The sequence below is a fragment of the Ursus americanus genome, chromosome 26 (assembly GCF_024610735.1).
Source record: "Ursus americanus isolate L20-20 chromosome 26, mUrsAme1.1.p, whole genome shotgun sequence".
NCBI lineage: Eukaryota > Metazoa > Chordata > Mammalia > Carnivora > Ursidae > Ursus > Ursus americanus.
In genome coordinates, this window is record NC_142152.1 from 45,760,545 (window position 1) to 45,771,978 (window position 11,434).

The window sequence follows — 11,434 nt, forward strand, 5'->3', positions numbered from 1 at the left end:
GCGTGACTGGGCCATCGGTGCCCAGATTAAACATTGTTTCTGTGGGTGCCTGTAATGCTGTTTCCAGAAGAGACTGGTATTTGCATCCATGGTCTTTGTGAAAGTGGGCATCATCCAATCCATTAAGGTTCTGAACAGAATGAAATGCAGAGGGAGGAAGAATTCCCTCACTCTTCCTTCCTGCATGCTTGATCTAGAACATTCCTGTCCTCCTGCCTCTGGAGACAGTTACACATTCATGTCCCCAGGTTCCCCAGCCTGTGCTACTTCCATCATAGCTAATACATGAGACCCACTGCAGCCCCTTCTTTGGAGCCTGGTGGACCCAGCTCATGCCATAGCTACTGAAGGTGAATCCAAAGGCTGCACAGGAGAGTCTCAGGGACCCCCCCAGGCTTCACCAGGTCTCCCCCAGACTCCACCAGCTGCACCTCACACTGGACACCTGCAAACACAAGACATCCTGGTCAGAAAACTGTCTCACATCCACTGCTTCTCTCACTCATATGCACTCACATATTCAGTGTCTCTTGTTCACCATAAATTACCTTTTAAATAGTGTCCATGAAAACTCAGCCAAGCACAAAGTCAATAGTGAGTTTTCTGTGTCCTCTCCTGATCACTGAATGGGAACACCTGGGGATGCTGGGGCTGGAGCTTCTCTCCCATCACTGGGGTCAGGGCTGGGCTGGTTTAATCAGAGGAGCGAGGGCCCTATTTGCATGTCCTCTGACTCTATAGCCAGCTTGGTATCTATGTTGACAGAGAGGGCAGTGACCAGATCAGATGTGAATGCCTTTGATTTGGTGCTAGTGACATTTGGGAAACTTGGATTTTTGATTATATGACTTTGCAGAATACACACTTGGGCTCGGTGTGCTACATAGTTTTTACATATTCACACAAATCTTGGGGCCTAGGTGTCATGTTACTGCATAAAGAGATATGAACCTATTCCCAGAAGTGCAGAGGGTTTGTGGAGCGTCCAAGAGCAGTCTGGGGTGAGAATGCGCCCAGGACGTGGACCTGAGCTCCACTCACAGGACCTGCTGCCTCCCTGAACCACCTGCAGGACAGAGTGGGCAGGCTGATGAGGAATGTGGAACTCGTCCTGTGATGGGGACAGGATGATTGTTTCCGGACTTTACCTGAAGTGCAGAGAGAATCAGGGTTTGTGCAGGTGTACTTTCAAGTCTCTAACATGTCACTATGTCTGCGTGGCTCCTGAGTCATCTCTGTGAGAATCTGTAACGGCTGTGATGTGTGTACTTGACACAGGATGCACTGCACACGTGGAGAGTGCGTGATATGGTCATCACTGATGTTAGACTCAACATTATCACGTGAGAAAATAGATTCCTCTTACATCTTCCTGTATCTCCTAGAATTCCTCCTTCCTGTCTTGTCTTTTCCACCCTGTTCCCACATAACTACTGATTTTTCTCTGTTACCGTAGACTAGCTTTAATTTTCTAGGATGTATAAATGTTTTATTATGATATATGTGCTTTTATTTTTAAGGCTTAGTTTGCTCAGCATCAATCCTTGAGATCACATCCGTTTTGCTGTGTGTAGCAAAAATCACTATTAATTCCTGGCAGCATTCCAGACAATGAACACAGGAGAATTTTATTTTTTTAAGCAGTTGTTTAGGATTGGGATCATTTCCAGTTTCTGGTATTTCAATCAAGTTGCTTCCTAGCCTCACTTGAAGGTGTGAGTTCAGAGAATGTATTATTTATATGGTCTCCACGGCAACAACTAACCTGGAGTAGATGTGGGGGAGTACCTTTGCATCGATGAGGGACTTTATTTAGCTTTGGGGGTTTTCTTATTATGTAGATATTCATGGAACTCAATTTCACACATGGGAATTCGTATTTATTCATTTATTTACTCAATTCCCTCATAATGTAATGTTTACAGTTACTGTTTGTGTTACGTTAGGGTTAGATTTAGGGGTTAGGGTTAGGGGCTAAGGAGTAGGGCTTAGGACATGTGCCTGGTATCCTGTAGTTCAGAGACCTCCCCAGAGAGTAAATCTCAACATTGACTGGGATGAGAATAGCCTGGCAGCCATCTGCTGAGCTGAGGCAAGAAGGGGATTTGGGCATCTAAATACTTGTTTTTAGAAATGTTGATTTTGGGGCGTGTGGGTGGCTCAGTCATTAAGCGTCTGTCTTCAGCTCAGGGCGTGATCCCGTTGTCCTGGGACGAAGCTCCAGATCAGACTCCCTGCTCCACTGGGAGCCTGCTTCTTCCTCTCCCACTCCCCCTGCTTGTGTTCCCTCTCTCGCTGGCTGTGTTTCTCTCTGTCAAATAAATGAATAAATGAAATCATTAACAAAAAAGAAATGTCTTATTCTGTTCCAGCTGCTGTAACACTGTACACAGACTGGGTGGTTTTAAACAACAGACACTCATTTCTCACAGTGCTGGAGTCTGGAAAATTCAGGACAAGGTGCAGGCAGATGTGATGTCTGAAGAGCACCCTCATCCTGGGCTGTCCATTGCCTGTCACCGCACATGGGGTCAGGGGGCAGGGAGCTTTCTCAGTCGTGGTGTGTAAGGGCACTACTCCCATCATGAGGCAGCACCCTCCTGACCTAAGTGCCTCCCTGAGGCCCAACTCCTCGTCCCATCTCACTGTCGTTAGGTTTCTTTGTGAGGATGGTGGAGGTCACACACATTGAGCTGAAGTCAACAACTGAGGATCAATGAGCGATTCCCTGCAGATGAAAGGCCCCTCCCCTCTAGCACCTCAAAGTGAGGATTCTCATGGATCCAGTAGAAACTTCTGGTGTCTGCGTGCACACGGTGAACACAGAACCTTCAGAACCAGCGGGTGACCTTGGGGAGTGGACAGCTTCCACTGCAGACACCCGGCAAGACCTCAGTCCACTTCTAATAGCTTCCTTATTAGTATTGTCAGCTTATACGTTATCATTCTCATTTCTAGGGACTCAGGTGTTCTTCACCTATTTGATCAGTTCTCTTCCTTTTCACTTATTTTTCTAGTTGCATGGAATTAGGCATGAGACTTTATCTTCTGATGATACATTACTACACCAGAAGCCCCCTTACTCTGTCTTCTCCTGCACCACACATGGGACATCAGATAGGAAAGCCGAGATTCTGTGCCTTTGATGTTCCTGATCCCTTGGGATTTTCCAGCACTGAGCCATGAGAAAATCCCTGATGTCACGTCCGTTCCTGGTTTTATTAAAGCATTTCTGACACGCTGTGTGACATTCCCTGAGATCGATAAGCATTGTGTATTCTCCCATGTGTGTGTCGTATCATCTGATTCACCAACTGTATCAAGCTTGGTGGGGGTCCCTCTGCTTCTGGATGATGTCAGCTAACTAGATGCTGTGAGCATGGTGTCCACACAACACCCCCAGCACTAGGGCCATTCTCCTCTGGCTTTGGCTTCATGATGCTTCTGTGCCTGATGTCCAGCATGAACTGTATTTTACTGGCTCGTCGTTCGTACACTGGTTTGTGTGGTGCTGTGTTGTTGAGTCCTGCTGAAACTTTTACAGACTTGGCAGACTGACATCAGAATGTCTGTATCTAATTGTCATTTAGGGAAAAGCTGAAGCCGTGTAAGTGACGTTCTGCTTTTTGTGCATGGAAGTATAGTTTTCTCCTGTTACAACCAACTTTTTTATTCACAGATGTAAGAGGTAAGAAGAAATCATTATTCAAGAGAGCCCCCCTGGGGAAACTGTTTTATGGAGAGGATGCCCCACACGGTGACAGGAGACAAGCGTTTACTCTCCACCTGCACCTGCTGCTGGTGTGGAAAGTGTATTTGTGGGTCTTGAGCGCTGCACGCTGATCTGAGTGTCCCCTTGTCTCCTGAGTGCCCCTGATCTTGAGCATCCCCTGGTGACCTGAGCTCCCAGAGGTGACCTGCGATCCCCCTCATGACCTGAGCTCCACCAGGTGTCCTGAGAGCCCCCTGGTGTCCTGAGCTCCCCCTGGTGGATTCTGAGGGCCCCTGCTGTCCTGCCCCTACTGTGTCCCTGCAGGAAGGTTTGTGTCTGGGCTCACACTGATGTCTCCTCAGTGTGCCTCTGGCACAGTAATACACGGCCGTGTCCTCGGTGGTCACAGAGCTCAGCTGCAGGGAGACCTGGTTTTTGGACGTGTCAGCAGTGATGGAGATGCGGCCCTGGAAAGTCGGGTTGTAGCTTGTGCTACCTGTCCAGTACCCCTTCCACTCCAGTGCTCTCCCAGGGCACTGGCGGATCCAGTTCCAATAGTAACTGCTGGTGACAGAGCCCCCAGAGACAACACAGTTGAGAGAGAGGGTCTGTGAGGGCTTCACCAGTCCTGGGCCTGACGCCTGAAGTGTAAGTTGAGACAGGACACCTAGGGACAAAAAGAGTCATGGTGAGTCGGTCCCATCCCACAGAAAGGCCCCCGTCTATCCCAGAGCGTCCAGACCCTTACCCAGGGGAGCTGCCAGAAGGCAGAGGATGGACCACAGCATCTGCATGGCTGTCTGCAGGATGGAGACCCAGCACGCTGGCCTCTGCCTGTGATGCCGATTTCTTCTGGGAGCACCCAGGTGATTTGCATGTGGGTCCCCGCAGAGACGGGGAAGCATTAAAAGATCCTGAGCCCTGGTGACAGTCACTAGTTCTTGGTGTCCCCATGGTGGGTGGTGTGAGGACCCACTGAGCCTGTTCCTAGTAATCTAGGCTGAGTTCTGCCTGAACTGTTCTCCAGCCCCAGTTACTTGAGTGGGTTTGTGCTGGAGTTGATGAAGATTTGGAAACCTCACAAAGGTTCTCTTGTGTTCTCTTGTCGGGCTGTTAGACTGTGGGCTGCAATTTTAACCTTCAGATTCACCTGTTCACATACCTGGAGGATGAGGCTATAGTCCAGGGTCCAGACCATGATTGCTTGCATTCTTAGGGTCATTCTCTCCTTCTAATCAGATATGGGGTCCTGGAAGATGGCCTATGTCTCCATCTACAAAAGGGGGTGTTAGGAACTATACTCAAGGATTTACCTAAAGAAACAAGCTCATCCATGTGAATAGCAAGGCAGAGATTGGGTGTTAAGTGGGTATGCGTTTCTTCTTTTCCTCTTCTTTTAAATTTTATTTAAATTCAACTAGCCAGCGCATAGTACATCATTAGTTTCCGATGTAGTGTTCAATAGTTTATCAGTTGCGTACAGCACCCAGTGCTCATCACATCAAGTGCCCTCCTTAATGCCCATCACCCGGTCAGCCCATGCCTCCACCCACCTCCCTTCCCTAACCCTCAGTTTGTTTCCTATAGTTAGGAGTTTCTCTTGGTTTGTCTTCCTGTCTGATGACATCCCATTCAGTTTTCCTTCCCTTCCCCTATAATCCTCTGCACTTTTTAAATAAAGATTTTATTTATTTATTTGACAGAGATAGAGACCGCCAGTGAGAGAGGGAACACAAGCAGGGGGAGTGGGAGAGGAAGAAGCAGGCTCCCAGCAGATGAGCCTGATGTGGGGCTCGATCCCATAACACCGGGATCGCACCCTGAGCCGAAGGGAGACGCTTAACTGCTGTGCCACCCAGGCGCCCCCCTCTGCACTTTTTCTTATGTTCCACATATGAGTGAAGCCATATGATATTTGTCTTTCTCTGATTGACTTATTTCACTCAGAACGATACCCTCTAGTTACATCCATGGAACAGAAATGTTTATATGCAACTGATAAATTGTTGAACACTACATCTGAGTCTAATGATGTACTATATGTTGGCTAAATGAATTTAAATAAAAAATAACACCTAAAATCCAAGCCATATGGTCCTGTACTCACCCTGAGACAGATGGTTCTAGGGAGGAACACATTTAACTGAGTCAGAAAGGGAGGTGTTCCCTTCCCACAGAACGTGAGACATGCCGACCCTACTACACAGGCATCTAAAGGGGTCCAAGCCCCAGGATGTGCCCCCATCTCCATCCAGACCCCAAATCCTCATGGGAAAGAGGAGGATGAAGGGGAAGCTGGACGTGAACGTTCACACAGCGTCTGGAGTATGGAGCTTCTTTACCTTGATTTCTCTGTCCTCTGAGGTCCTCATGGACAGGTTCCTGCATGTATTATAAAGACTTTATGATTTATGAATCTATAATGGAAAAGTCATTTTCTCTGTTGCATGTTCTCTCTCTTTTCCTCTCCTCCTTATCTTCTGTCTCACACACAGGAGATTTCAACACACATGGCAGTTGGGGAAAGATTCTTGTAAGGTTACAAATTAGCGGGTTCACGTTGTTTGCTTTCTTCGATTCCACTGAGAACTCCTGATAGAATTCATAGTGATATACTGCTTTTCTTGTTTATTTCACCATTTCTGTATTCATTGTTCCTTCTCTGGGCATCCTTTGTTCCCTAGTATGAGCAAGTACTTTACGGAATTACCAATGTCAAGCTCCTCATTTACAGTTTGCCCTGAGGTGATGGGATGAGCCAAAGGAAGGAGGTCAGATTCCTGAGTCTCTGAACACCCACAGATTCCAGCTGGCATGACTGATGGGGTGTCCTGGTCCCCACGGGTAGAGCACAGACCCTCAGATGTGATCTTGGACCTCATGTTCCAGCAGATCCTGGAAGCCATGATGCTGCCAGTCCCACACCCCACTCTGCACCTGCAACAGGGAAGAGCTTTCTCATGGGGTGTCCTGTGCTTAAGGAATGAGGTAATCTCTGGAACAGCTCATGAAGGTCCCGTCTCACACCCAGTCCAACTGAGTCACAGGGGTTTACCATTAGAATATATAATGCCCCTCCCCATGTAGGGCCAGCACACCAGGGTCGCAGAGGGGATCAACACTGCGGGGCATCAAGACACAGATCTTTTTTTTTTTATAATCTTCTTTTATTATTATATTATGTTAGTCACCATACAGTACATCCCTGCTCTTTGATGTAAAGTTCCATGACTCATTAGTTGCATATAACACCCAGTGCCCCATGCAATATGTGCCCTCCTTACTACCCGTCACCAGCCTATCCCATTCCCCCACCCCCCTCCCCGCTGAAGCCCTCAGTTTGTTTCCCGGAGTCCATAGTCTCTCATGCTTCATTCCCCCTTCTGATTACCCCCCTTTCTTTATCCCTTTCTTCTCCTACCGATCTTCCTACAAATGCTTGTTTCCTTTGCTAGATGAGGGAAGTTTTCAGCTACAATTTGTTCAAATATCTCTTCTAGAACTCTCTCTTTCTCCACCCCCTCAGGGATGCTGATGATTCTGACATTGGAACGGTTCATTGAGTCTCCCGTAACCTACATTCCTGAGATTGGATTTTTTGAGCCAAGTTTCTGTGTCAACTTTCTTTCTACAATCTCATCCTCCAGTTCACTAATTCGTCCTTCTGCCTCATGTACCGTGGCCGTCAGAGCATCTAGTTTTGACTGCATTTGATTCATAGCATTTTTATTTTTTAAAATATTTTTTATTATATTATGTTAGTCCCCATAGAGTACACCCTGGTTTTTGCTGTAAAGTTCGATGATTCATTAGATGCGTATAACACCCAGTGCACCATGCAATACGTGCCCTCCCCACCATAGCATTTTTAATTTCTGCCAGATTTGCCTTCATTTCGGCCCTTAGAGATTTTAAATTCTCGTTAATATTTTTGGTTAATATTTTTTTCAAGTCTACACATGATCTTGACCATTGTTATTCTGAACTCCATGTCTGATAATTTTGTTATATCCATATTCATCATTTCTGTGGCAGAGGCCGCAGACTCTTTTTTTTTTTTCTTTTGCTGGGTGGAGATTTTCCTTTTCCTCATTGTGATGAGGAGAGGTTGTGGGTTGTCCAGAGCCCAAATTATTGCTCAGGACCAAGGCAGTGTGCACTTGTTTTATAGGGACCTTAGGGATGTGGGCTTCTTGATTTTTCAGCCTGCCTTCTGGGGGAGAGGCGTGTCGCGCTGATACTCTGGGAACCCTGTTTGGGTAGAGTCTCCATGTCCCCTGCGAGGGGGGATGGGGATGGGCACAGTGAGCCGGTATTTCCAGGCTTTTCTTCTCTGGCGGCTTTCCCTGGTGGTTTGCTGTGCCTCTTCTGATCGTCAGAGCAGCAGTGGCCGAATCTCAGCCTCTGTCTCAGAACAGAGAGATCTCAGTCTGCTCTCCACTGGGCTCTTCTGGCCTCTTTAACTCTGTTTCTGTCGGTGCTGCTGAACACCCTGCAGCGTCCTGTGTTGTGCGCGCCACAGCCGGTGTCCCAGCCCTCAATTCCAGCACAAGCATGTTTCTGTTCTTTGTGTGTCTAAAACCGCCAGCTGCCCCCAGTTCCGGTGCGCGCTCCTGAGCTCCCTCTTTCAGTGATTCGCGGGTACTCTGGAGAGCCCATTTTCAGTCTGGTCACAGGGGCGTGCCCAGGCTCACGGTCTCAGTCTGCGCACTTGTGGGTGCGGGTCCGCAAGTCTGGCCTGCTTCCCAGTGCAGGTGGCTACTGCTTCCTGGCTCCTGACTGCGTTGCCCCCCTCTCCCTTTAGTTTATCTTCCGATTTCTGTGCGTGGATTCACGGCTCCCCTCTTCGTACCTCAATACTCAGTGCTGGAGATGTTCATTTCTGGAGATTCAGATGTATCTTCCTGCATCTCGGGCTGATTCCGTGGGTTTTCATTATGGTCTGGTGCATATCCAGCGCGACTCAGGGGACCAGCTGAAAAGGGGGACCCCTATTCCTCTGCCATCTTAACTCCTCCCAATATGTGCCCTCCTTAATAAACGTCACCAGGCCTGCCCATCCCCCCACCCGCCTCCCTTGTAAAACCCTCAGTTTCTTTCTTGGAGTCCATCGTCTCTCATGGTCCATCTTCCCTCCTAATTCCCCCCTTCTTTTCCCTCTTCTTTCTCCTAATGTCCTCCATGCTATTCCTTATATTCCACTTGTAAGGAAACCAAGTGATAATTGTCTTTCTCTGCTGACTTAGCTCACTTAGCATAACCCCTCCGGTTTCATTCCTGTTGATGCAATGGTTGATCCTTTCTGATGGCTGCGTAATACTCCATTGTGTGTGCGGACCACATCTTCTTTATCCATTCTTCTGTTGAAGGGCATCTCAGCTCCTTCCACAGTTTGGCTATTGTGGACGTTGCTGCTAGGAACATTGGGGTGCGTATGACCCTTCTTTTCCCTACTGTGTATCTGTTTGTTGAAAATACCTACTAGTGCAATTGCTGAGTCATAGGGTAGCTCGAGTTTTAACTTTTTAAGGAACCTCCATATTGTTTTCCAGTGTAGCTGGAACAACTTGCATTCCCACCCACAGTGTAAGAGGGTTTCCCTTTCTCCACATCCTCTGCGCCATTTTTTTCTTGCCTTGCCAATTTTTGCCATTCTAGCTAGTGTAATGTGGTATCTCAAGGTGGTTTTGATTTTAATTTCTCTGATGGCTAATGATCCATTAATCATTTGTTTGTCTTCTTTGGAGAAGTGTCTGCTCATGTCTTCTACTGGGTTTTTTGTTTTTTTGGTGTTGAGTTTCATAAGTCATAGAGATCTTGGATATCAGCCATTTATCTGAAATGTCATCTGCAAGTATCTTCTCCTATCCTCTGGGCTGCCCTTTAGTTTTGTTGGCTGCTTCCTTTGTTGTTCAGAAGCTTTTTAAAAAAGATTTTATTTATTTATTTGACAGAGAGACAGCCGGTGAGAGAGGGAACACAGCAGGGGGAGTGGGAGAGGAAGAAGTGGACTTCCAGCAGAGCAGGGAGCCCAATGTGAGGCTCAATCCCAGGACACCGGGATCCCTCCCTGAGCCGAAGGCAGATGCTTAGCGACGGAGCCACCCACGTGCCCCTGTGCAGAAGCTTTTTATCTTGACGAAGTCCCAAATTTTCACTTTTGCTTGTTTCCCTTGCCTTTGGAGATGTGTCTTGAAAGAAGTTACTGTGGCTGACGTCGAAGAGGTTCCTGCCTATATTTTCCTCAAAGATTTTGATGGATTCCTGGCTCACATTGATGTCTTTCATCCATTTTGAGTTTGTCTTTGTGTAGGGTGTAACGGAATGGTCCACTTTCATTCTTCTCTCTGTAGCTGTCCAGTTTTTCCAGCAACACTTAATGTAGAGACTAACTTTTTTCGATTGGATATTGTTTTCTTGATTTGTCCAAGAGTAGTTGATCATAGATTTGAGGGTCCGTTTCTGGAGTCTCTTTTCTGATGCACTGATGTGTGTGTGTGTTTGTGCCAGTACCGTGCTGTCTTGGTGATCACAGCTTTGGAATATAGCTCGCAGTCAGGCAACGTGATGCTGCCAGCTTTGGCTTTCTTTTCCATCATTCCCTAGTCATTTTCGGGTCTTTTCTGGTTCCATACAAATTTCAGGATTCTTTGTTCCAGCTCTTTGAAATATGCCGATGGTATTTTATTAGAGCTGGCATTGAAAGTGTAAGTTCCTCTGTTCAGGATAGACATTTTAATAATGTTTAACCTTGGTTTCCTTCTTTTTATAATATTTTTTTATTATGTTAGTCACCATACACTATATTCTTAGTTTTTGATGTAGTGTTCCATGATTCATTTCTTGTGTATAACACTTTTTCTGATCTGTTGTGTTGTTTTTTTAGTTTTTATAACATTTATTTATATTTATTTCTTCTCCAATCTTTATTTCCTTCCTTCAGCTGTATTAGGCTTCAGTTGTACTTTCTCTAGGTCCTTTAGGTGTAAATTTCAGTTGCTTATCTCAGATTATTCTCGCTTCTTGAGTTCTTCCTGTATCTGTGTATTTCTGTTGTAGGACCACATTTCCTAGAGAAATCAGGTGAACGTGTTAATGGTTTTATACCCTTGTGTAGTCAGTGTGTGTGTGCGTGCGTGTGTGTGTGAGAAAGAGAGAGAGAGAGAGAGAGAGAGAGAGAGAGAGAGATCTTCAGATTGCACATCCACACAACACCAGGAAGGTGTCCACTGCTTTCCCACGTTGTCACTAACATTGATGCTGTGATTTGGTTTACGACACTGACCCCCACCAAGACACTTTCTGCACTTTGCATTGTCGATGCCTCTGGAGCCTCATGTCCAGCACGCACTTAATGCTGCTTCTAGGATGTTTGCACGTTGAGCTGGGTCATCCTGTGATGCACAGTGAGTATAGCTGGGATTCCTGTGAAGGTTCAGATGTGAGCACCAGGATATTTGTAATTCATTGGTATTTAGGCACATGAATAACCATTGTGAGTGACTCTTTTTTTGTGGTTTTTACTATATCTGCTTTCACGTCAGAAAAATTTTCTAAGTCAGAGAGTGAAGAGTTGAGCACAGAATCATGTGTCCAGAGAGGGTCCCTGTGGGCAACTGCTCTGTGGAGATGAAGCCCCAGACCCTGACAGGAAACCTGCCCACAACCTCCATCTGCAGCTGCTCCTGGGGCTTAAGGACAGAACTGGTGACTAGTGTGCAC

General features: G+C 46.7%; 1 gene segment (V, D, J or C); it reads right to left on the reverse strand.

Moving 5' to 3' along the window:
- Positions 1–341: 341 nt before the first annotated feature.
- On the reverse strand, positions 342–4,910 carry LOC148107738 (immunoglobulin heavy variable 4-59-like). The segment is given in 4 exon segments: positions 342–445; positions 4,059–4,379; positions 4,461–4,512; positions 4,875–4,910. Coding segments are annotated over 4 exon segments (513 nt in total).
- Positions 4,911–11,434: the final 6,524 nt, after the last annotated feature.